Here is a 26,067-nt window from a genome sequence, read left to right on the forward strand (position 1 = left end):
TTTCGCTCAACTATCCAAAGCCGCACCTTCAGCCAGCACATGTGCGGCAGTATTTGGGCGCGACTATAAATACTCTGACTGCTGCAGCTCAGCCGAACACAGCGAGGATCAACAGCATCCAGTCGCTGATTCAAAGATTCAGACCGCAGCACTCACTCCCTGCGAGAGTGTTTATGCAGTTGATAGGCATGATGGCCTCCTGCATCTTCATAGTCCCGCACGCGAGGTTGCATATGCGTCCGCTTCAGGAATGCTTGGTGCGCCAGTGGACTCAGGCTCAAGGGCAGTTGAAAGACCTAGTGTTGGTAACTGGTCGGGCATACAACTCTCTGCATTGGTGGACTCCACACAACCTTTGCAAGGGCCGACCGTTCCAGGAGCCTGTGCCACAAATAATCCTGACAACCGACGCATCCCTCCAGGGTTGGGGAGCGCATGTACTCCACTACACAGTGCAGGGGCTATGGTCGGTACAGCAGAAGAAGATGCACATCAACTACTTAGAACTGATGGCAATCTTCATGGCACTGAAGTCCTTCAAAGTACATCTGTGCAACAAGGTCGTGTTGATCCGGACGGACAACATGACGGCAATGTACTATATCCAAAAGCAGGGAGGGACACACTCTCCACAGTTGTCTCATCTGGCTCAGAGCATGTGGAAGTGGGCCATTCAAAGGAACATCTTCCTCATGGCGGAAAACCTCCCGGGCGTGGACAATCAGATGGCGGATCTGCTCAGCAGGTACAGCCACCAAATGCACGAGTGGGAGATACATCCATCAGTACTCCACCCGTACTTCCAGCAGTGGGGTCATCCAGAGATAGACCTGTTTGCCACAAAAGAGAACGCAAAATGCCCAAGCTTCGCCGCCAGGTTCCCACACCCACAGTCGCAGGGCAATGCGATATGGATGAACTGGTCAGGCAAATTTGCGTACGCTTTTCCCCCAGCCCCTCTCATACCGCTGGTGGCACGGAAGCTGCTGCAACACTCGATGACACTCATCCTGGTTGCTCCAACGTGGGCACGCCAGCCTTGGTACACCACGTTTCTGGAACTCTCCGTGGTACCACATCAAAGGTTGCGCCTCACTCCCAAGCTCTTGACGCAGAACCATGGCGACATTCAGCACCCAGATCCGCAACAGCTGAACCTAGCGATCTGGCTCCTGAGGTCTTAGAGTTTGGCTACCTTAATTTGCCCCCGGAATACATGGACATCATCCGGGAGGCAAGAAGGCCAACAACCAGAGCTTGCTATGCGGCAAAATGGAAGCGGTTTGTCATTTACTGTACAAAACATCATATCAACCCGCTAGATGCATCCATTCCTAATATCATCTGCGATTTGTTACATCTTTACAAATGTAATCTGGCGTATGCTTCCATTCGGATACACTTATCCGCCATAGCAGCTTATCTCCAAAACAGGCAGCACCTCTCAGTTTTCAGGGTGCCTGCCATCAAAGCATTCCTGGAAGGGCTGAAACGAGTCATCCCCCCCAGGTCCCCACCAGCTCCTGTGTGGAACCTCAATGTGGTCCTCACCAGGTTGATGGGACCACCCTTTGAGCCTCTACATTCCTGTGAAATTCAGTTCTTGACATGGAAAGTGGCTTTTCTCATTGCCATCACGTCGCTACGGCGTGTTAGTGAGCTACAAGCGCTCAAGATACAAGAGCCATTTATTCAAATTCATCCTAACAGGGTAGTGCTGCGCACTAACCCGAAGTTTCTCCATAAGGTGGTGTTGCAGTTTCATGTCAATCAATCCATTGAACTACCCACATTCTTTCAAAACCCTGAAACAGTAGCAGAAAGAATGCTCCACACGCTTGATGTCAAACGAGCATTACTGTACTACATTGACAGGACCAAAAGCTTTAGAAAGACACAACAGCTATTTGTTGCCTTCTCAGCCCAGCACAAAGGCAACCCCATTTCCAAGGCAGGAATAGCCAGGTGGATCGTTAAGTGTATTCAAATTTGCTACCACAAGGCTAAGCGCACTTTAACGGTCCCCCCCAGGGCCCACTCCACACGCAAGTTAGGGGCCTCCATGGCTTTCCTGGGTAATATTCCTTTGGAAGATATTTGTAGAGCAGCCATGTGGATTACTCCACACACCTTTACTAAACACTACTGTGTAGATGTGCATTCCAAACAGCAGGCAGCTGTAGGTCAGGCTGTTCTTAAAACTCTTTTTCAAACTTCTGCAGCCGGCACGGGCGGCCGCCGTTAATGGAGGGACTGCTATGTATTCTATGCACAGATATGAATTTAGCAGCCCACATGCCTCAAACTGAATATGCTACTTACCAGTATGCATCTGTTCTTGGCATGTAGGGCTGCTAACATTCATATCGCCGCCCTCCTCCCCGGCGCCCGTAGCGGCTGCAGGTAATTTTTTGCATTCAAACATTAGCATGGTCATCATTTACACTATTTCACTCCATCTCTGCACAATGGCTAAAAACAATCTGGGGATGGAGTCGATGCCCATGCGCACTGTAGTCCAGGGGAGGAGCTACCTATCTCGTGATACTTCGAAGACTCTTCCAGGACAACAATGTGCAATCATCCGGGCCCAACACTAGGCGGCGATCTATGCACAGATATGAATGTTAGCAGCCCTACATGCCAAGAACAGATGCATACTGGTAAGTAGCATATTCATTCTGTAGTAGGGGTATCTCTGTTATAGTCATAAGCGCCCGCCCTCCTCCCCGGTGGAGAAAGATATTCATGTAAGGAATGCTACAGGTCGGGCGTGTTACGCCTTCAAAAAGAACTGAAATAACCCCTTGAAAAAGAAAGAGCTCAATGCACCAGGGTCCTGTTAGCAGGAGCCGGAAAAGAGCACTGAAAGTAAATGGGACCTGCTGTGCATTCTGGGATACTGGGAGAAGTTCTGGAGAGTTCTCTTAAAGGCACAGTATCCTGTTTGAGCCACATAATGGCAGCCTATGGGGCTTGTCTGTCCATACCTTCCTCTCTATCATTCCAGAGGCTTTTGCTGGTAGAGGCAAGTTTATCTGTGGAGGAAACTGGGCAAGCTGTGCTATTTGTGTGTTTTTTTTGGTGGAATTTGTAGTTGAAGTACTGGACAGTGTTGCCTGTGGATATAGGCTGCATTATCTGTCTTTAAATTCTCTCTTAAGTGTCTTTGCAGTTCTGCATTTTTTGACAATTTAAGAGATTATTTTTTATTGCTCCGGGGTCCACGCACATAGGCGGGACTATTCACTAGATTATGACTATAACAGAGATACCCCTACTACAGAACTGGAGTTACAGGACAGGAACTACTCCTTCTGGTTAAAGACATTTCGAAAGGTCATAGTTCTAAGCCAAAATAACCTAGACCAGCTACCGAGTCGGTGCCGAAAAAACCTCTGGAACCAAAAACTTTGTTGCCGAAGGATCTGCCCTATACAGAAGAGCCTTTTACACCAGATCCTACTCAAAAGACTCTTGTAATAGATCCTAAGACTGGCCAACTAGCTCTTAGCTTTAAGAAGAGACCACTAGAGGCGCCTACAACTCCTCCTCCTCCAAAGAAGAAGAGAGACATTGCAACCTCTCCATTAAGGGTCCCTTCTCCACCACCTTCCCAAACTATTCCTCCTCCTTCTACTCCTCCACCACAACATTTGCCTACACCATCCACTAATCCAGATGATGTAGATACAGACTCTGATGACACAGGTGGGGGGGCACATAACCCAGTAGGGACCAATAGTCCCCCTCAGTCACCTAATCTGTGGGATGATTATAACACCCCTGATGTGCCTTACGTTCCTCAAGACGATGTATATCATTCCAGGCCTTCCCCACCAGAGGACACTTCAGGGTTTAACCTATTAGTCCATAGAGCTGCCCAGTACCATGGGGTTGACTGCACACAGATACTGTGGAGGAAGACTTCTTATTGGACACTTTTGACACTACACAAAGGTCCACTGCCATTTTGCCAATGCTTAAAGGGGTCATTAAGCATTCAACAGAGGTATTTAAAGATTCTGTCAGAGCTCGTGTCCTCAATCCTCCTATTGAGAAGAAATACAAAGCTGCCCCTACAGATCCAGTTTACATTAGAGGTCCAGCACCACTAGATTCCTAAGTAGTATCTAATGCACGTAAACGTGCTAATTCACAGACATCAGGTGAGGCCTCACCACCAGATAAGGAATCTGAACTTCTTGACGCCTCCGGTAAGCGCACAGCGTCACAGGCAGCTAACATATGGCGCATTGCCAATACTCAAGCGCTGTTGGCAAGATATGACGGGGCACATTATGACGAATTAGAATCCATAATGCAGCATCTACGAGATAAATATTAAAACCGGGCCAATGAACTCATACAGGAAGGTAAAAATATCACCAATACTTCCATTCGTTGCACCCTAGATGCCGCAGATACTGCCTCAAGGGCAATTAGTACTAGTGTCCTTCTGCGTAGGCCTGCCTGGCTGCGTATTTCAGGTTTCAATCCTGAAGTGCAAAATTCCATCCTCAATCAGCCATTTGATGAGAAACACCTATTTGGCCCTAATGTCGATGTATCTTTAGAGAAAATGAAAAAAGACACAGACACAGCTAAATCTATGGGAGCCTTGCAATTGCAATCTCCCAGACGTTCTTTTCGTCGCTCATCATTTAGAGGCAATACAAGAGGCTACGCATCAGATAGCCCCTCCACTTCCTATAAGACCCCTAGCCAATCCACATTCACTAAGGGCTACCAAAGAGGGGGTTATAGGGGTAACAACAACAAGGGCAGAGGCAAAACCAACAACTCCCGCTCTGCCTCCACCCCTACCCAATGACTTTCCTCCACTCCCCCCCACTATTAGAATCCTCTGGTGGGGTGAAGACTACAACAATTCCTTTCTGCCTGGACCAACATCACATCACACAGGTGGGTGCGACAAATTATTCAATCAGGTTACTGTCTAGAACTAACATCTATCCCCCAAACATACCACCCAAATGTCACAAGAGCATCTATCACTGATAAAACAAGAAGTAATATCTCTGCTAGAAAAACTGGCAATAGAACCAGTTCCTCTGCACCAACAAAACAAGGGGGTCTACTCCCTATACTTTCTTATCCCAAAAAAGGACGGCTCTCTAAGGCCTATTCTAGACTTCAGACCGCTAAACATATACATACAGTCAGACCATTTTCATATGGTCACACTCCAACAAGTCCTTCCTCTCCTGTTACAAAACTATTTCCTTGCTACTTTAGATCTCAAGGATGCATACTTCCACATTCCTATTCACAAAGCTCACAGGAAGTATCTCAGATTTGTAATAGACGGGCAGCACTAGCAATTCAAAGTACTCCCATTCGGAGTGACAAGAGCACCAAGAGTATTCACCAAGTGCCTAGCAGTAGTTGCAGCACATTTACGAAGACAACACATCCACGTCTTCCCGTACCTAGACGACTGGCTCATAAAAGCCAGCTCATACAACCAGTGTGTGGAACACACTCATGCCACGCTCCAACTGATCCACAACTTGTGGTTCACAATAAACCACACCAAGTCTCATCTGTAACCATCCAAAGTACAACAGTACATTCTCCCGCACCTTGGTTCTAAGAAGAATTAAAATTACAACGAGCCAAGTGCAAGGCCTTGGAAAGAAAATGGAGGCTCTCCTATTCAACCCCTAGTAAGGCAGCTTATAAAGAAGCACTAAAGAGCTATCACGTTAATTGTAAACTGGCCAAGGCCACCTTCACAGCATCTACGATTACTCAGGCACAGAACTGTCTGCGAACCCTTTTTGCAGTGGTGAAGAGGCTAACGGGAGCAGATACGGTACCTTCTCCTCCAGCTCTGGACAAACCACAGTGTGTGATGCTATTGCAGATTTCTTTATTTCTAAGGTGGAGCGTATTCATGAATCCTTGACTACCCCCCCCGCCATCTGCTGATCCCTTACCAGCGGCTACCTCTAGCGGTCCTCTTCCCCTCCCTTCAACGCTCATCAACGACTGGCTTTTGTTTGATGACATCACCTTTTTATCGTGCCTGAACAGTATTAGATCAGGCTCCCCTCGGGACCCGGTGCCTATAAAAATTCTAAAACTGTTGGACCTCGAGCCACGGAGAGTCCTAATGAGACTTCTAAATACATCTCTTACATCTCTTACAGAGTCTACTGTGGCACAGGAGTGGAAGCACGCCATGGTCGGTCCCTTGTTGAAAAAGACCGGCGCGGACATCACTAACTTAGACAATTTTAGGCCCATATCCCTGCTGCCTGCATGTTCCAAAATTTTGGAACGACATGTGAACACCCAGCTTAACTTGTTTGTCGAGAACGTGGGATATCTTCATCCGTCCCAATCCGGGTTTCGTGCTCATTATTCTACCGAATCCGCACTCCTCGGGGTAACGGAGAGGCTTCGGCACGGTATCGATCGCGGGGAGACCTTTGCACTCATCCTTTTGGATTTGAGTGCAGCGTTCGATACCGTGTCTCATTCCATTCTTCTTGACTCTCTCCGCTCCCTTGGTGTTGCTGGATCTGCTCTGGCCTGGATTGCCTCCTTTTTAGGTGGGCGCACCTTTCAGGTGTTTTCGACAGAAGCTGAATCTGCTGTCTATTCATCGGGACACGGCGTCCCCCAGGGGTCGATTCTCAGCCCTTTGCTGTTTAACATCTATATCAGACCCCTTGCTACCATCGTGGAGGATGCCGGTTTGACAATCTATTCGTATGCCATCGACACGCAGATTGTGTTCTCTCTCTCCAGCAGTGATGGCCATGAGGTCTCTGCCTTGAAATCTGGCCTGTCACGCGTTGCTGCTTGGATGCACGACCATCTGCTCAAGCTCAACGGTGACAAGACCGAGGTTGTTAACTTGGGCAAGAATAAAGATCTGTGGGGCCCTCGGCATTGGCCCTGTGATATGGGTCCTCTGCCGAATCCAGCCCCCGTAGCCCGCAACCTCGGTTTCCGCATCGACGATAGGCTCTCTATGAGACAGCAGGTAACAAAGGTCGCTGCAATCTGTTTCTCCACCTTAAGATGGCTGCAGAAGATCCTATGGATGTTACCTTGCTCCACTTGGAGAACTGTCGTCCAGGCTCTTGTGGGTAGCTGCGCGCAATATAAGTTTAAATAAATAAAATAAATAAAACAGTACCTCGGTGCCACAATAAACACCTCAACAGCTCTAGCTTATCCCACTCCAGTAAGGATAGCCTGCATGAAAGCTCTTCTCACAAAATTTCAGCCACAACACTCCCTTCCAGCATGAGTGTTCATGCAGCTCATCGGTATGATGGCCTCTTGCATTTTCACAGTGCCCCATGCAAGACTTCAAATGCGTCCTCTCCAAGAGTGCTGGTCACATCAATGGAACCAGGCTCAAAGTCAATTAAAAGACCTAGTGTTGGTAGACGGTTGGACTCAACGCGCTCTGCAGTGGTAGAACACCAAAAACCTTTCCAAAGGTTTCTAGAGCCAGTTCCTCAAATAGTCTTGACAGCAGACGCATCGCTCTCTTCGGCTGGGGAGCCCACCTACTGCAACACACCATGCAAGGTAGGTGGACACCTCAACAAAAATTACTCCATATCAATCACCTGGAGTTACTAGCTATATTCTAGCACTGAAAGCTTTCCAAAAGCAGTTATCAAACAAAGCTGTGTTAGTCTGCACGGACAACATGACAGCCATGTATTACATGCAGAAACAGGGCGGAACACACTCCCTGCAACTCTCTCAACTAGCACAGGACATATGGCGGGGGGCTATACCTCAAAACATATTCCTCTTAGCCCAGCATGTTCCAGTAGTACAAAATACCATAGCAGATCTGTTAAGTCATCAGACACAACAGACCCACGAGTGGGAACTTCATCCGCAAGTCCTTCAACCATTCTTTCAGATTTGGGGACCACCTCAGATAGACCTCTTTAACACCCACGAAAACGCCAAATGCCCAAGCTTTGCCGCCTGATAGCCACACCCACTGTCCAAAGGCAATGCGATATGGATAAACTGGTCAAACAAATTTGTGTACGCTTTTCCACCTCTACCACTCATGCTATTAGTAGTACGCAAACAACAGCAGCATTGTCAGACCCTCATCCTGTTGCTCCAATGTGGGCCAGAAAGCTGTGGTACACCACACTGCTACAACTGTCTGTAGTACTGCACCAAAAACTATACTAGTCTCCATGCCTTTTAACACAGAACCGTGGAGAGATCAGGCATTCGGACCCAGCTCAGCTCAACCTTGCCATCTGGCTCCTGAAATCCTAGAATTCGGATATCTTGACCTTCCTCCAGACTGCATGAATGTCATAAAAGAAGCTAGACGTCTAACCACTAGAGCATGCTGTGCAGCTAAGTGGAAACGCTTTGTAATATATTGTCACAACAACAATATTAATCCCCTAGACATGTCTATTCAAAACATCAAAGGATAACTACTACACCTCCAAAGATGTAACTTCGCCTACACGTCTATTAGACTGCATCTTGCTGCCATAGCAGCATATCTTCAAAACAGACTGCATCTATCTCTGTTCAGAGTGCCTGCTATTAAAGCCTTAATGGAAGAGTTTAACCCCTTCGACGCTGATGACGAGCTGGGCTCGTCATGGCGTAGCCTCCTCGCACGCTGATGACGAGCCCAGCTCGTCACGTAAAGTGCGTTTTTTAAAAACCCAGCGTGCGAGCGGAATTCCGCTAGCGCGCATGCGGTTAAGAGAATAATTCCTCCCAGAGTACCACCTTCACCGGTGTGGAATTTGAACATTGTTCTCACACGACTAATGGGACCTCCCTTCGAACCTACACATAAATGTGAACTACAATTTTTAACATGGAAGGTTGCATTCCTAGTAGCTATTACTTCTCTACGGAGAGTTAGTGAACTACAAGCACTAACCATTCAAGAACCTTTCTTGCAAATGCATCATAATAAGGCCGTTCTCCGTACTAATCCAAAATTCCTGCCCAAGGTCATTTCTCCCTTCCACCTCAATCAATTGGTGGAACTGCCTGTTTTCTTCTCGCAGCCACAGACCATAGCAGAAAGAGCTCTTCATACCCTAGATGTCAAAAGAGCATTGTTATACTACATTGAGAGAACACAACCCTTTGGTAAGACCAAATAACTTTTTGTGTCTTCCTCACCACCACACAAAGGCAACCCCATATCAAAATCTGGGTTAGCTAGATGGATTGTCAAATGCATACAGGTTTGCTACCACAAAGCTCAACGTACGTTATCTGTTCCTCCTAAAGCCCACTCTACAAAGAAAATGGGGGCTTCAATTGCATTTTTAGGGAACATTCCCCTAGATGACATCTGCAAAGCAGCTACATGGTCTACACCGCACACATTGTGTAGATGTGCAAACTAAACAACAAGCTGATGTGGGCCAGGCTGTTCTCAAAACATTATTTGAAACTACTGCAACAGATAGGGGTGGTCGCCGCTAAGAGTGGGTACTGCAATACAATCTATGCACAGTGTGTAATCTGCAGCTCATATGCCTCGAACGGAAAATGTAGAAACCGAGAACAAGGCTTTATCTGCATGGCATCCGAGGAGAGATGAAGACATGGAGTGGAAGATTATGGAGAGAAAGGAAAATGCTACTTACCAGTATGCATCTGTTCTTGGCATGTAGAGCTGCAGAGTTACACACGCCCACCCGCCTCCCCTTGTCTGTTCCAGTATTATCTTAATTAGATACAGCTTACATGGACATCCTTCCTTTTCTTGCAAAGCTCCATCATTTCCCTAATGACGAAAAACAATCTGACGATGGAGCCGATACCCATGCGCAGTGGGGTCACCTATCTTGTGACTTCCAAAGAACTTTTCAGGACAAAAACAAACTGCAAACATCCGGGCCCAACACTAGGTGGCGATCTATGCAAAGTGTGTAACTGCAGCTCTACATGCCAAGAACAGATGCACACTGGTAAGTAGCATTTTCCTTCCTCTCCATAACCTTCCACTCCATGTCTTCATCTCTCCTCAGCTGCTATGCAGATAAGGCCTTGTTCTCTGTTTCTGTTTTCAGAATTAAGTTTGCAACATACAGAGACATACTAGTGATGTGGTCTCTGCAATAGAGGTGTGATGTCTATCCAGCTACAGTAAGGTTCACCTTTTCTCGATTTTTAGTGTAATAGGGTGCATATAGAAGATTGATGGAGCTAATTCAAAATGTACTTAACTGTAATTTGTTTGTATTGTGCATTTCATATTTAACACTGTATGTCATGCTTTCATTTTGCAGATGCTCTAGCTGCTTGCAATTACTTGCCCCAGTCTCGAGAAAAAATTATTGCTGCACTCTTTAAAGCTCTTAACTCTACTAACAATGAGCTCCAAGAAGCTGGAGAAGCATGTATGCGAAAGGTTAGTGACATGAAAACACCATTGTTTTCTCCTGGTTTGTTTTATTATCTGCAGTTTAACTTGCCATTTGGTCTTAGTTGGTAAAGAATGTAGTCTGCTCAGTGCAGAAATGTAACATCTGGGGCCTTTTCAAGGTTTGTGCATGTCTACAATGTGTTTACATTTAGTTTAGCCGAATGGTACTTTACGAACACTTGGGAAGACCTTTTCAAATAGTCCTAAGATAAATGGAATATAGGGCAGAATGAAGCAAAGAAGATCTTCCATTTCTCTGTATGCCTGGTGATGAAGCCTCGACTGGCTGCACTGTCATTTGTTGATACCTTTAATGCAGTCGATGGCATTGCCATTTAGAATAGAAATGATGCTTTGACAAGCACCAGCACAGTTTGTCGGTGAATGGAGCTTACTTGTTCAGGCCTTCTGGTTCTCTTACTCCCTTTTGCTGATATCTCATTCGGAAAGCCCTATCTCCCAGCCTATGTCCTCTTCAGCACCCTTACGGTAGTATTTTGCTCAGATTTTCTGCTGCAATTTGTCTATGTCCCATTCAGCACCCTCCTAAACCATTTCTCCTACACTACTGGCTCTCAAGCCTGGGAGACCAGGCAGTGTACATAAATGGATCACGCAGGATTCTGCTGACAGTAGTGATAAGGAACCCATGCTGAAGACTTATGTCCACACGCCTTCTCCAGTCCTGTGTCTCAGAAGTGATGTGCATTTGTCTCCACACCTAATGGAGCTTCTGGTGCTTACCTTGCTCCTCCAATGTTAAATGAATGTTAATTCCGCTGCTTTTAGTAAAGATTGATCTGGGAGAGATATGTTATGTTAAATGATTCTTATTAAGCGCACTAACACCCGGAGGTTTCATGGCGCTGGCTGAAGGGACATGTAAATGAGCAGAAAAAAAAGTTTATTCAGAAAGGGTAAATAAAGTCTTGAGAAGTTTCCTGAACTGAAGAAGGGATTTACTGGATTTGATAATCAGAGGGAGGGAGTTCCAAAATTCGGGGGCAAGGAAAGCAAAGCGACGGCCGCTAAATTTATGGAGTTTAAACTTGGGGGTAACAACCAAGTGATGGGAAGCTGAGCGAAGAGAGCGGGCAGGTTGATACAGAGTAATCAGAAATTTCAAAAAAGCAGGGCAGGAACAATGAAGGGATTTGAATACCAAGCAGCCCATCTTAAAGGCTGCTCTCTCCTTCACTGGCAGCCAATGAAGCCTGCGGAGCAGAGGCCTCGCCGATTGCCACTTAGGGATCTTAAATATGAGGCGGGCTGCCTGGTTTTGTACAACCTGGAGGCGGTGTGAAAGAAATCGCGGGAGTGCATGATAGAGGGAATTAGAAAAATCAAGGCGCGAAATGACAAGGGACATGACGACCTGACACAAGGCCACATGTGGAAGTAGGTGCCTGATCTTCCGGATTTTTCGGAGTTGGAACATACACGAAGAAATCGTGGCACCCACTTGGGCCTTGAGTGACAATTCAGCGTCGATCGTCACCCCCAGGCTCCTGACGGCCTTGAGTGGTGTCGGAGGGGAGCCCAGGTCGGGAGGCCAAAACTGCGGACCCCAAAAAGCGACACTGGAACCAGGAAGAAGTAGCTCAGTCTTTCCAGGATTGAGTTTTAATTGATTCTGATTCATCCATTGATGGATATGGGTCATAACGGCGTGAAAGTTGTTAGTCGCCTGAGGAGAATCAAGTGGAAAGACGAGCTGCAAATCGTCAGCATAATTGAAGACGCTGACGTCCCAGTTGCGAAGGGAAAGAATTAGAGGGCGCAGGTAAAGATTAAATAATAACGGGGAAAGTGAAGAACCCTGGGGAACACCACAAGTGATAGGGGATTTAGATGCGGTGAAGGGGCCAAGACGCACAGCTTGTGATCTTCCCGTCAGGAACGACTCCACCCACTTGAGGGCTGAGCCCCGGATGCCGGCTTGTTCGACACGGTGGAGAAGGATGTCGTGATCCACCGTGTCGAACGCGGCAGACAGATCCAAAAGAACCAGAGCCTGTGGTCTCTTGGCGTCTGCGTTCTTTCTCAGGGTATCCATGACTGCCAAGATGACTGCTTCCGTGGAGTGGGCCGACCTAAAGCCGGCCTGGTTGGACTCAAGGAAGCACGAGCTCTCGATGAAATTAGAGAGGCACCAGGTGACATGGGCTTCAAGGAGTTTTGACAAATAAGGCAGCAAGGATATTGGGCGATAGTTGGAAAGTTCAGCCGCATCAGCCCCTGGCTTCTTCAGGAGGGGCAAGAGAATGGCCTCCTTGAAGGTTCCAGGGACTGTGCCAGAGGTGAGGGAAGCATTCAGAAAGGGAAGTATACACTCCGGTAGTTTAAGACAGACCTCCCGCAATACCGCGGGAGGGCAATGGTCCTCCGGCGAGCCCGATTTTACACGATTGGCTAATTTCGCCAGAGAAGGAGGATCCAGAATGGGAAATAGAGTAAAAGAAGATAGATTGCCAGAAAGAGTGTCCAGAGATGGTGATGGCTGAGGAGTAGAGGTGATGGAATTTTTTATTTTAATGATTTTTTCCATAAAGAAGAGATTAAGAGCCTCGCAGGTCTCTTTGGATGGAGTTTGAGCTGGGAGAGTCCTGTCGTCCGTGGTCAGTTCATTCATAATCCTGAACACCTCGCGAGATTTGTTAGTGGCAGAGAGGATTCTATCAGAGAAGTGCTCCGATTTGGCTGATAGAATAGCCAATTTGTATTCCCTCCGAGCGGTAACAAATTTCTGTCTGGATGTCAGGGAGTAGTCCCGCCTCCAGATACGTTCCAATTGACGTACCTTAAGTTTTATTTGCTTGAGGTTGTCAGAGAACCACCGGTTGGCATTGGGGTGTCTGGTACAAGGGAACTTAACTACTGTGGCAAATTGGTCACTAGCCCCTTTCAGCCAGCTGCAGATGTTAGTGTCGATCCTATTAACATCCTCATAAGGAAGGGTGTTCGGACAGGTAGAAGCCAGGGTGGCTATAAAACCCTTGGAATCATAATTCTTCCAATTGCGTGCAGAGCCACCTGCCATTAGTGGGGCCTTAGTTTGCCCACTAAGTGTGATGGTCGTGTCGACTATGAAATGGTCTGACCATACGCATGGAAGAGTAGAAGGGGTTGAGAGGGTTATATTCGAGGTCCAAACCTGATCTAATATGTGGCCTTTTGCATGCGTCGATGAGGTGACTTGCTGACTCAAATTCAGACTTGTCAACATCTCAGATAATGCTGAGGCATGCGCCCCTGCGTTGGCGTCATCAAACCAATAATTAAAATCCCCAAATAGGGCGAAACTGGGTAATAAAGGCAAGAGGACAGTCAGCTGTTCGCAGAGTTTCTCCGCAAAGTCTGGCATGGGGCGGGGCGGACGATATAGAAGGTTAAAAGAAAAGGCCCCAGCTGGCGTCCCCAGGTTAACAACTAGATTCTCTGTTTGTGGAAGTGCCAGGGAAGAAGAGGAAATGAGGTGAAAACGTTTCGAGATAATGGCAGCCACCCCACCACCGGGGTGATCGGCAATGCGATCAACATGGAGAATGAAATAGTCTGGGGGAAGGGCTGCCAAGATGTCAGGGAGAGAATTCTCCGTGAGCCAGGACTCAGTGAGCAAAAGGAGGTCAGGGCTTTCTTGTAGCAGCAGGGTGAAAATATCAGCCTGATGTCTGACCATTGAGCGGGTGTTTAAAAGTAGAACCCGAATGTAGATATGAGTCAGTGCAGAGACAGACCGGGGAGCCGGGGGGTCAGGCAAAAGTGGGGGGTTACAAGAAATACCGAGTGCAGTGAGTCTCCCTATGATGACTGGAGGGGGAGCCAAACCAGGTAGGTTGTAATGTCTCAATTGCATAGCGGTAAATGAGATGTTATGACTAGCAGCCCCAACCCCTAGCCCCTGCCGGCCGCGGACGGGCGCAGACGGGCTTGACTCTGGTGAGACTCTGGCGCGTCTACGGCGCGCCCGCTGCGCTCGTCCGCTGTGCTGACACATAGTGGCCGTCTAAATAGGGAGTAGACAGGGGGGTGTGGCGAGGATCACCGTCCAACCCAGCCCAAGATGGCGCCCACGAGCGCTGAGGAGCACCGGCAAGCGGTCTCACTACAGCGGATGGACTGGGTGGAGATTAATTATTGTCCTAAATATGGTACACCATGAAGATGGAGGAGATTGGAAAGCTAACACGGCTGGAAAGCCACCAACCTCACCCAACACTGTACCGAGGAGACTCATTACAAAGGAGCCACATTGGATGCCATCATTGCCCAAAAGAACTCTATCATGGTCAACCACATACTACCCGTTGACTGGTCAGATCACCACATGATCCTATTTCATATCAATCACCCCATCATCTCGTTTAAACCTCCGCAAGACCCCCCCAAATGGTCAAGAAACCTCTCCCAAGTACCCCAAGATATCCTGGAAGGTCAGCTAAGTTCACTTCTTCCAAATAACTCACTGCACCTCTCGACCAATGATCTCGTCGACCACTACAACGCGGGGTTAGTCTCCATACTCGACAATCTAGCTCCTCTAAAGCTCAAAAGAAGCCGAGCCACTCCATCTAGAACCTCGTTCACTGCAGACCTCAACGCAGAAAGAAGAAACTTGAGAGCCAAAGAAAGAAAGTGGAGAAACAACCCTACCGCCATTCTCCGCCTCCAACTAAAATCTGCCCGCAGGAAGTACAACAACCATATCAAAAACAAAAAATCCAGCTTCTTCCGTGAGGCACTGGGCAAATCCAGAAACAGACCCAAAGAGCTCTACAACATAATCAGACAACAAACATCCAAACCCCGGCCCTCATCCCTGCAGGCATCCAAAGAACTCTGTGATAACTTCGCCAACTTCTTCAACGATAAGGTCTTAAAAATCGAACTGTCTCTAGACATCAACAACCCGCACCTCCAGAAGAGCAACCCGGCCTTCCCATTGGCAATCCCAACCAACTCCTTTCCTTCCCCCTGGCTAAGCTTTCGCCCCGTCCAGGAAACTGAGATAATCTCGCTGATCTCGACCTCCAAACCATCAGCACACGTCTCAGACCCTTTTCCCCCCTCTTTAATCAAAAAAATGAAGCTTACCTTAGCGCCCATCTGGGGAAGAATCATAAACAGCTCCTTACAAAGCGGAGTGGTCCCCGATTGCCTAAAAATGGGGCAAGTCACTCCTCTGCTGAAAAAACCCGGTCTTGACTCAAGTGACTTGAACAGTTTTAGACCGATATCCAACCTCCCTTTGCTTTCAAAAACACTTGAACGCTGCGTACTCCTGCAACTGACGCAACATCTGGACCACATCAACCTCCTGGACCCCCTCCAATCCGGCTTTAGACAAGGCCGTAGCACAGAAACCGCGATGCTGAACATCATAGACGACATTCATGGTTCTCTTGACGCTGACAAGTGCTGCCTCCTCATACTCCTTGATCTCTCCGCAGCGTTCGACACGGTGGACCACAAGCTCCTCATCATGACCCTTCAAGAAAGAGCCGGCCTCGGCGAGGTAGTTCTCAAGTGGTTCTCCTTCCTACATAACCGTACGCAAATAATAAAAATGAAGAACTTCACCTCCGAAACCCAGCAGGTCAACAAGGGTGTCCCGCAAGGATCAGTGCTCTCTCCTCAGCTCTTTAATATCTACATGGAACCGCTCGCCAAGTTACTCAGGAACGCCAACATCCACTTCCACCTCTACGCGGATGACACGCAGATTTACCTGGAAACCTCTTCTCTTAAAGACATCCACAGACTTAACGATGTCCTAAATGAAGTTCAAGACTGGTTGACAAAGAATCACCTGAAACTCAACCCCGACAAGACAGAAACACTCCTCATCTCAAACAAAGAAGACAACCCTCAAATCACCGAGTGGCTAAAATCGATCGATGCTCTCAAAGGTAACCTCACGCTAGCCGACTCCGTCAAATCCCTGGGCTTCACCCTAGACCCCAAACTAACCCTGACAAACCACATTAAGAACTCGGCGAAAAGCGCATTTCTCAACCTCAGACTTCTGAACAAAATCAAACCTTACATTCCCAACAAGGACCTCAAACTAGCCACGCAATCTCTAGTTCTATCAAGACTGGACTATGGGAACTCAATCCTAACAGGCATCCCCAAATCGCACCTGGCCCCTCTAAAAACAACACTTCATGCGGCAGCGAGAATGATCACAGGCTGCAAAAAATCGGACCACATCTCCCCGGCACTCAAAGAACTCGAATGGCTCCCTGCGGAAATGCGGAGCACCTTCAGAACAGCCTGCCTCACCCACAAGGCCCTCCACACCGGCAAACCGGAATACTTGGCAAACAAGCTCAAAAAAGCAGGCCAAGCCAGAAGCTTGAGAAGCTCCAACTCCCTGCTGCTCATCCTACCAAAAACCAGAAAGAAGAGAACTGCGGACTGCTCGTTCTCAGGAAATGCTCCCAAAATATGGAACGCCATCCCCCCGCACATCAGAACTATACCGTCCTATTCAGAATTCAAGAGCCAACTCAAATCCTTGTGCCTGATCCGTTCCCTTGGTTGCGGGTACCCTGGATCAGCAAGCGTCACCTGAACCCATGCAGTAACATTGAATCCTGCTACCAAGAAGTCCTGCTGTCCGAACTTTTCCGCATTCCAAATTGTCGCTCGCTGATCGCTTTATTGGATTTGTGTCATGTTGTTCTCTTTTCATTCCCTCTATTGTAAAGCGCTCTGCTACCTTCGGGTCTTGTTAGCGCTATAGAAAACTTCTAAATAAATAAAATAAGTAGCACAGCATGAGTGCGGGAAAGCGGGTTTCTGTTGCAGTACCCCCACACACTTTTTTCCTGGCTTTCGATGCAACTTTTACTGAGTCCCTGCTGTCCAGGTTCCCAGTGCCAGTGCTCTTTCCCTAAAACTGTACTGTGATTGGCACTTCAGACCCAGCTGTAAGTCCCTAGTTAACGGTACTCTGGCACCTAGGGCATTGGGACTGAGGAAGGTGGCCTAGTCCCCCCTCACCAAGGCCATGCCTCTGCCTCGCCTTGGTGCAAAAACGACCAAGTCGACATGGCATACTGCCTGTGTGCTATGTGTAGCAGCACTGTCTTGGGTATAGGTAAGGCACCCATCTAACAGGCCTCACAAGCCCTAAGGCAGGGTGCACTATATCTGGTGTGGGCATATCTGAATGAGCAGTATCTTTCTATGCCTTAATATTGTAAGTTCCAGGGCAGCCTTATAGAGGACATTGGCTGGATACCTGACAACTCGAGTTCCCCAGCACCATGGCTTCACTAAACCCAGGAGTGTTTGGTACCAAACAACTCCTATTAACAACCCCACACTGATGCCATTGTTGGATTTATTAAAAGAGGTACTCGGAGGAGACCCCTGAAAACCTACCAACCATGGTGTGGTCTTGGAGTGGCTTTAGGCAGTCTGCCCCCACCAGACATGTTTCTGCACTCCGTGGTCGAGAGCTCCTGCTCTCTGAGGCCAGAAACAAAGCGCATCCTTGGCAGAGGTGTCACACCTCCTCCCCAGGATGCACACAGTGCTTGAGTGGGAAGCTTCAGAGGCCTGCCGTCTTTGTAATAGGACCCATACTCTGATGCTTTCACCAGATTGCCGCCATCGATTCAAACCCCCGCTTTTGGCTGGAGAACCATCGGGAAAACTTCAGAAGCATAGGTGTGCCCCCTTCGCCAACTCCAGCCCTCGGGGGCTGAAGGTGAATTAAAGCCACTTTTCAATGCCCATCATCTTGAAGATGGTGGGACTTATCCAGACATAGCTAGGGCATACCTGTTACTCCCCAGAAACGTCCTTAAATCTAATATTTAGGTGGCTCCTGTGAGAAGGTGGCTTGGTGTATGCTGTCCACTAATTAAAGTGGGCACTCTGTACCAATCCACATGACCCTTATGATGTATGAGGGCAAAGATAACCTTTATGAAAGCTATCCTAGTGGTAGCTATGGAGATCAGCCTTCAGGCTTAATCTTGAAGGAATGTTAAGCAGCGTGTGTTACCAGAATATCACCTCCTCAATAACTAAATGAAGGAGAACCACAAAGAAGTTATATAAAAATGTGTATTCATTATCATAACACTCTCTACTATCCAGTACAGGAGGCTAAAACACAAAGCACACAATACTGGATCAATAGAACAGTTATAAGTAACACAATACACAGCAGGCTTCAGAGGGGGACTGAACCAAATGCTAAAATAGTGGTATAACAATCATGACTTGACTAGACACAGTGCCTAGAACACATAGAATCGCTGGGACCCCAAAGAGCCACCCAAGGTGATGTCACAGGAGACCCAAGGAGGACGGGTGCAGTGAGGAAACACATCCACGTGCTCCATACAACTCTATGGGAAAGTCGCGGTTGCAAAGTGAAAGTTTAAGGACCTTTCTAGGAGGACTTCGAGGAAACCTTTCGGAAATTAAGAGTTTAAAGAGCCACACCACCACCCCACCGATGGATACTGTAGTATCGGAGTTACCTAAACCAGGGAAGCTGGGTACATAGGTCTGAAATGGCGTCGGAAACTCTTGTCGTTCTCTATGGAAGGAAGTGAAGAATTACTGCTGCCGTGAAGGTGAAAAGGGTTTCTTGGAATCCAAGCCTGGATTCTGGATGGAAGAAACCGGAAAACAGAGGGGACAGAGTCTAAGTCACTTCAGAGTGACCAGGGGCTCGGTAGACGAATGCCCATTGATGCCGGGTGCTTTAGGTGCGAAGAAGGGATGCTTGACTCTGCAGCCTCGAGGACCAGGATACGTTGAGAACGACCAGGAGCCGGAGGTGAGCTTTCCCACAAAGGATTTATAGTGCTGATGGGTCAGTCACACACTCAGTTCTGTAATGCTTTTTTCCTTGATTCCATTTTACAGACTCCATCTTGGGGAGGTACTGCTTTGGTGTAAATTTTTCTATCTAACCACAGATTCCTCACTATCTTTCCACCTCTCCGTTCTGTGGAATGGCATCTTTTTGACATCTAATGAAGTTCCAAGTTATTACTCGGCACACTGTTCCCAATGCTTGTTCACTTTGTGCATCTGAGAGCGTGGAACCAGAAAAAAAACAAGAAACTGATGTATTTGTGAGTTTGCTCATTCACTTCCACTGTGGTATGGAGCAATACTGAAGCCAGCAACTCCAACTAGTGGTGTGCTGGAGCACTGCTACACATTTGGCTTCTCGAGGATATTCAAAGGTGAGGAATCTGTGGTTAGATTCAATATCCACCAGAAAAAGTGTTACCGAAGGTAGGTAACGTGCTCATTTTGAGTCTTGTGAGAAATTGATCTGATTACCTAGAAGCTGTAATATTGAAAATATTCATTCATTTTTTCAGTTCTTGGAAGGTGCTACCATAGAAGTTGATCAAATCCACACACACATGAGACCACTGTTGATGATGCTGGGAGATTATCGCAGCCTGACACTGAATGTGGTAAACCGCCTAACTTCTGTTACCCGGCTGTTTCCCAACTCCTTCAATGATAAATTCTGCGATCAGATGATGGTAAGATTGAACTTCATTTGAGCATGTGCATTTAAATGCAGAGGTGAATATATGCCATAAAATGAATGCAATGTTTATTCCAGCTACAAGTTGAGTGAACGAGGCGAGAAGAAGTTTTACTGAAATGCATGTCCTGTGCTATGTGTGTGTGTATGTGTGTGTGTGTGTGTGTGTGTGTGTGTGTATATATATACATACATACACACACACACATATATCTTAATCTGTGTGTGTAAAAGACAAAAAACTACACCATGGGCACTCTGACTTAAACTGCGTTGAATTCATATATGCAAGTATGTTTGTGTTTATATGTTTGTAGCATGTGTCGCTGTTGTTATAAATGTGCTACATACTCCTGCAATCTAGTGTTCAGACATTTGTAAGCTGTTTCTCTTTGAAAAAAGGTGTCTTCTTTACATTTCTAAACGTCTGCATGATGAATCTTCTATGCCCACACAAGGGGAAACATTTTGTCGCCGGCTTTTCTTCTCTTGTATACACTATTCGGAGAACGAAACTACCAATACAGCCTTATAAATCCAGGGCCTTTGTGCCGTCCCAATGGCCACCTGCCCCTTCACATTAACCGCTTCCACTCCATAGAATTCAAAGCCCCACAAGGTTAATGGATTAGACCTTCTTCCATGAGTGCCCCCGAATACCACGTGAAATACCTGCAGCCGGAAACCAGCAATGTTTGTAGCCTCAGCCCTGACCACAACACCATCTTGTGTGAAGATTTCCTTATCTTCTGATTTGAAGAAACCTCTACAGGACAAGAGGGAGAAGTGTTGGCTCACCGAAAAATGCATCAGCAGTTTGTTGACGTCACATCCGACATCTTCGGTGAACAGGGTCCCTTAGTTGCGGAGAAAGGTGAAGATACTGGCCCTTCGGGCATCGTGCCCATCAGCTGTCACCAAGTCCATAGGCCGTTTTTAGGTCTTGCCTAGCGATGCAGCGCACACGCTGCTTGCTTGGCAAGGTCTATTGTAGATTTTTCTTCTGAAGGGGGACAGGAGATGTGTACGGACAGGAGATGTGTACGCGTCTGCGCGCTTGGCGCACTTGCGGGCTCTGAAGGAAGAAGATGGGAGGTAAGGTACTTTGTTTATGCTTGTTGCTTTGTTATGTGTGTATGCTGGTGTCGCATCTTTGGGATTTCGGGGCCCGAAGAGCCGTGCCTGCTCGGAATCCCGCACATTGCAGCCCTTTTTTTCAGCAAGGAAAGGCTATTCCAGGTACATTTATTTTTGCAGCGTGAATCTTTCTGGATTCACTATGATGTGCATTATTCCGCGGTCTAGTGGTTGGGGCCGGAATCGTAGTCTTTTCTTTGTTTTGTTTTTTTGTAGCCCAGGTGGGCGTCGACGTCCCACCTTTTGGTGTCCTTCCCGTGACATCGGCACGCTTCCTGCAGAAGCTCCCACCCTTGGGCGCCATCTTCGGATTCTTTTTTCCACCGTTGGGTCTGGATCGTTCCCGAGAGGCCTCCAGAGTTTTGGAGAAAAGAAGAAGCCAAAAAAAGCCAGTTTTTGGACGAAGAGGATTGTGAAGACGACGAGAGACTATACCATCGAAGGGGACGACGAAGGAGAAGGAGAACTTCGAGAACTTCAACTCCTGACGGAGAATGCGCGCTCAGGGGGCCCCCTGAACGTAAGACATGGCAAAGTTATGCTATTCGGTGAGGCCAAACTTCTGTGGACCCCGGATTGGTGGCCTTCTGATCTTGGCATGGTCCCAGAACCCAAACAGGTCGTGAAAAACCTGGGGATCTGCCTTGATCAGGATCTGTCACTAAAGCAACACAGCAACTTCGTTGCAGGCTCATGCTTTCATGTCATTAGCATGTTGCGAAAAATGTTCCCTTTATTGCCAAACGCTTTCAGGAAGACCCTAGTGCAAGCCCTCGTTCTGAGCCGTATTGACTACTGCAATGGCCTGCTTCTATCTGCCAACGAGGGAGTGTTGGCTAGACTCCAGGTAGTCCAGAATACAGCGGCTCGCCTAGTCCTGAATGCCCCTCCAAGAACAGCATCCAAACCTCTTTTAAACCAGCTTCATTGGCTCTCTATACGACAAAGAGCAAAATTTAAAATATGCTGTATCATTCATAAAAGCATAAATGGACAAGGCCCTGAAACAGAAATTCACCGCATACATCCCCTCCAGATCGCTTAGATCTAGCACAAGCCATCTACTGGTAGTTCCTCATGCCAAAAAAGCGAGACACAGAGGCAAAGCGCTATCTGTAGTAGGACCCACATTGTGGAACCGACTTCCTCTGACTCTTAGACTCTGTACTACTCATCTAAAATTCAAAAAACTCCTTAAAACTATACTATTTAAAAATGAGATCTAAACCACAGTTTCGCTCTTTCCCCCTGTGTATGTTAACCGGCCCAAGAGCGCAGAGATACTCCAGTTGGAGTCGATTCCAGCGCTATATAAACTCGCAAATAAATAAAATAAATAAACACTCCGTTTAAATTCTGCCGTAACTGCCACCACAAATACGCGCAGAAGGACCAGCACCCGGTTTGCAACCTCTGCCTACCGGTCGACCACGAGAGCAAGGACTGCAACGCCTGCTCCGCCTTCACGCCGAAGACTCTCCGGGTTAGAGAGTGCCAGCGAAGAGCCAACTTTAGCATGCAGGGCAAGGGCCAGCCACCGTCCCTTCGAGACCTGGAGCTCTTGACCAACAAGGAAGACAACGTCGCCGGAGAAGGCGACGACTACACAGTCGTAGAGACCGATAAGAAGACCTAAAAAGGTAGTTGACTCGACGGCCCCTAAAGCCCCGAAAGACTCTCGACAGTCTGAACAAGACTCTCGAAAACACTAGGGCAAGCCCTCGAAGGCGCCGAAAGCTTCGGCGTACGCGGCTGCACCCTGGCCCAGCGGATCCTCCGAAGAAAGACTCCCAGGCGCCGAAGACCAGCGAACAGCCAAGGTAGTCGAAAAGCGTCCCCGAAAAGGAATGTTTGACGCCGAAAGAAAAGGACCCGATGAACACTTCGGCGCCGATAAAGACCTGAAGCCCGTCTCAGCGCCGAAGCCCATCTCCGCGCCGACTAATCTACCGAAGAGACCGGCGGAGCCATTCGGCGTCGAACATACCGCCGAAATGGAGAAGAAGAAGAGACGCTCGAGGCCGAAATGGAGAACATCCTGCAGCGAAAGAGAGAATTCGACGAAAGGATGAAGAGCTTTGTAATTCCGTCGAAACCAAAGCCATTGGTCGTCGAGATAGACGAAGAAGAGTAATACGACGTCGAAGGAGCGTCGGGAACCCCAGAACCACTGGAAGATCCTGAGGAGGAAGCCCCCTACTACGAGGAGGAGGCAGATGACGACCAGAGGACAACACTCGGCTCGGCATCCTCAGAGACACAGGACCTGGAGTGGCAGGTCCTCGACATCGAGAGTCCAGAAGAAGGCATCTACACGTATCCGTCGAGGCCCTAGCCGCCTGATGACATTGGAATATACAATGCAGTCATCAGAAACGCAGCAACAGCCTTCGGGGGTTAAACTCGATGAGGAAAATCCCAATGCGGATTTCCTCCAGGAAACACTGCTACCAACACAAACTAGGAGCCAGTATCTACCCATGCTCGAAAGCGTGAAGGCACAGGGGAGAGAGGCTTTCAAGGAGCCCGCAACCTGCAAGTCCGTCACTCCCAGAACGGAGAAGAAGTACAAGCACTCCTCCAAGGACCCACCCTATATTCAGGGATCGGTCACTGCAGACTCCATAATTGCGTCGACCGCAAGGAAGAGGGCCGATGTACCAACAACTTCAGGGCCACCCCCAGACAAGGAAAGCAGAAGAATGGACCTGACGGGCAGAAAAACTGAGAGGAATGCCGCAATGCACTGGCCCATGGCGAATTCCAACGCACTGCTGAACAGGCACCAGTACCAATTCCTGGATGAACTGGGCCAGATATTTAAGCACCTCCCACAAGATTACCAACAGAGGGCTTCACACCTTGTGGAAGAGGGGAAGAATATGGCAAATTCTTGCCTCAAAACTGCCTTGGACGGAGCGGACTTGTCCAGCAGGCTAATGATGTTGGGCATCATGGAGAGAAGACTAGCCTGGCTCAAGATCTCAGGCTTCAAGCCGAAGGTGCAACACAACATTCTGAACACCCCGTTAAACTGAGAGACACTGTTCCGGGCACCAGTGGATGAAAAGCTCACCCAATTGAAAAAAGAGAACGAAACTGCAAGATCCATGGGGGCCTTGCAATTCAGAGGAGCAAGGAGGGGCACCCCGTCACGGAGACCTAACGGGAGAGGGGGAAACTAGCCAGGCACGTCGCACCAGGCATTCCAGCAGTCCCATCAGGGCGACACCCAGACCCAACAAGGCCAACAAAAACAACACTGGCAATACCAGCAAAGGGGCCAGTCCTTTCGCAGGAAGGTGAATGGACGTGGACAGAATAGAAGAGCGGTACATCAACCCACCTCTAAGTGACTCTGTCACACAACAGGTGCACACCCATGCAAAAACTCCCAGGGTGGAGCACAGCTACAACAACAAGGAGTTGCACGGACTAGACATCTGCGCGCATGTAACACCGGTGGGAGGAAGAATAAACCTTTTCTTCCAGGAGTGGGAGAAAATAACCTCAGACAAATGGATACTCAACACCATACAGTTCGGGTACTGCATAGAGTTGGAAAGAACACAGCCAAACAAAAGACCAAAAAGAAGGGTGCTACCAACGAAAGAGCTAGAACTACTTCAAAAGGAAGCAAACAAACTCCTGCAAAAGGAGGCTATCGAACCAGTACCTTACAGAGAAAGGAACAGGGGAGTGTACTCAACTTACTTCCTGGTATCAAAGGTGGACCAAACAATGAGACTCATCCTGGACCTAAGGTTCCTAAACAAATACATAAGGACGCAAAAATTCAAGATGACGTCCCTACAAGAGGTACTTCCTTAGATACAAAGCAGAGAATTCATGGTCACCATAGACCTCAAAGATGCCTACCTGCACATCCCAATGAACAGGGGGCACAAACATCTGCTGAGATTTACCATCAACAAAGATTACTACCAGTTCACAAACCTATCCTTCGGACTAAAATCAGCCCCAAGGGTCTTCACAAAGTGCCTCGCAGCAGTCGCAGCGCACCTAAGGAGGGAAGGGATCCACGTGTACCCTTACCTGGACGATTGGCTAATAAAAGCAAGTTATACAAAACATGCAAGCAGCACGCACAGCGAGTGACCTGCACACTAATGGCCCTTGTATTCTCCATCCACTGGGGGAAATCCTCAATGAAACCAGAGCAAGTAAAGATTTTCCTGAGGGCACAGATCAACACCTTACAGAGCAAGGTGTTCCCCAGCGAAAAGAGAACACTGGCACTGCTGAAGGAGACGCGCCTCTACCAGAAGGGGCGAGCTCTGACAGTGAGGACGGCGAGCCAAATAATGGGTATGATGGCCTCATGCATACATCTAGTGTCAAACGTACGGCTCCTCATGAGACCATTCCGGGAATGGTTACAGGACCAATGGTCACAAGCTACAGGTTGTTGGGAGGATCTAGTGGTTGTAATGCACTCAGTGCAAGAAGAGATATCATGGTGGAACAAGGGGAACATAACAGAAGGGAAGCCTCTAACACCACCGACCCCAACGGTGACCATCACCACAGACTCGTCCCAGAAGGGATGGGGAGCACACATGAAAAAACTGAGTGAGAGGTCTGTGGACACCAGCGGATGCGGTCAAACACATCAACTACCTGGAACTGAAGACCGTTTTCCTCGCAATAAAGGCCTTCCAGACGAAGCTATACTACAAAAGAGTGTTAATCCAAACAGACAACACAACAGCGATGTTAAACATCAACAAGCAGGGACGAACACAATCAGCCCAGCTATTGAAACTAGCACAGGAAATGTGGAGATGGGCCATCCCACTCAAAATAGACCTGCTAGCCATACACCTACCAGGGAAGGACAATGTGGAAGCGGACTGGCTCAGCAGACAAACATAGGCATCCCACGAATGGGAGCTCAATGCACAGGAAACAAGCAAGCTGTTCGGCAGGTGGGGAACAC

At 48.0% G+C, this 26,067-nt stretch overlaps 1 protein-coding gene across 2 annotated transcripts in view; it reads left to right on the top strand.

Annotated features, from left to right (window-relative positions):
* TRRAP (transformation/transcription domain associated protein) overlaps positions 1-26,067 on the top strand; it is a 737,638-nt gene that overhangs the window by 188,910 nt on the left and 522,661 nt on the right. For both annotated transcript variants that reach the window (XM_086940544.1, XM_086940545.1), the window contains exons 29-30: positions 10,296-10,417; positions 19,795-19,965. In XM_086940544.1, coding sequence (XP_086796670.1) covers positions 10,296-10,417; positions 19,795-19,965 — 293 coding nt within the window. The remainder of the gene's footprint in view (positions 1-10,295; positions 10,418-19,794; positions 19,966-26,067) is intronic.

The sequence above is a fragment of the Lissotriton vulgaris genome, chromosome 10 (assembly GCF_964263255.1).
Source record: "Lissotriton vulgaris chromosome 10, aLisVul1.2, whole genome shotgun sequence".
NCBI lineage: Eukaryota > Metazoa > Chordata > Amphibia > Caudata > Salamandridae > Lissotriton > Lissotriton vulgaris.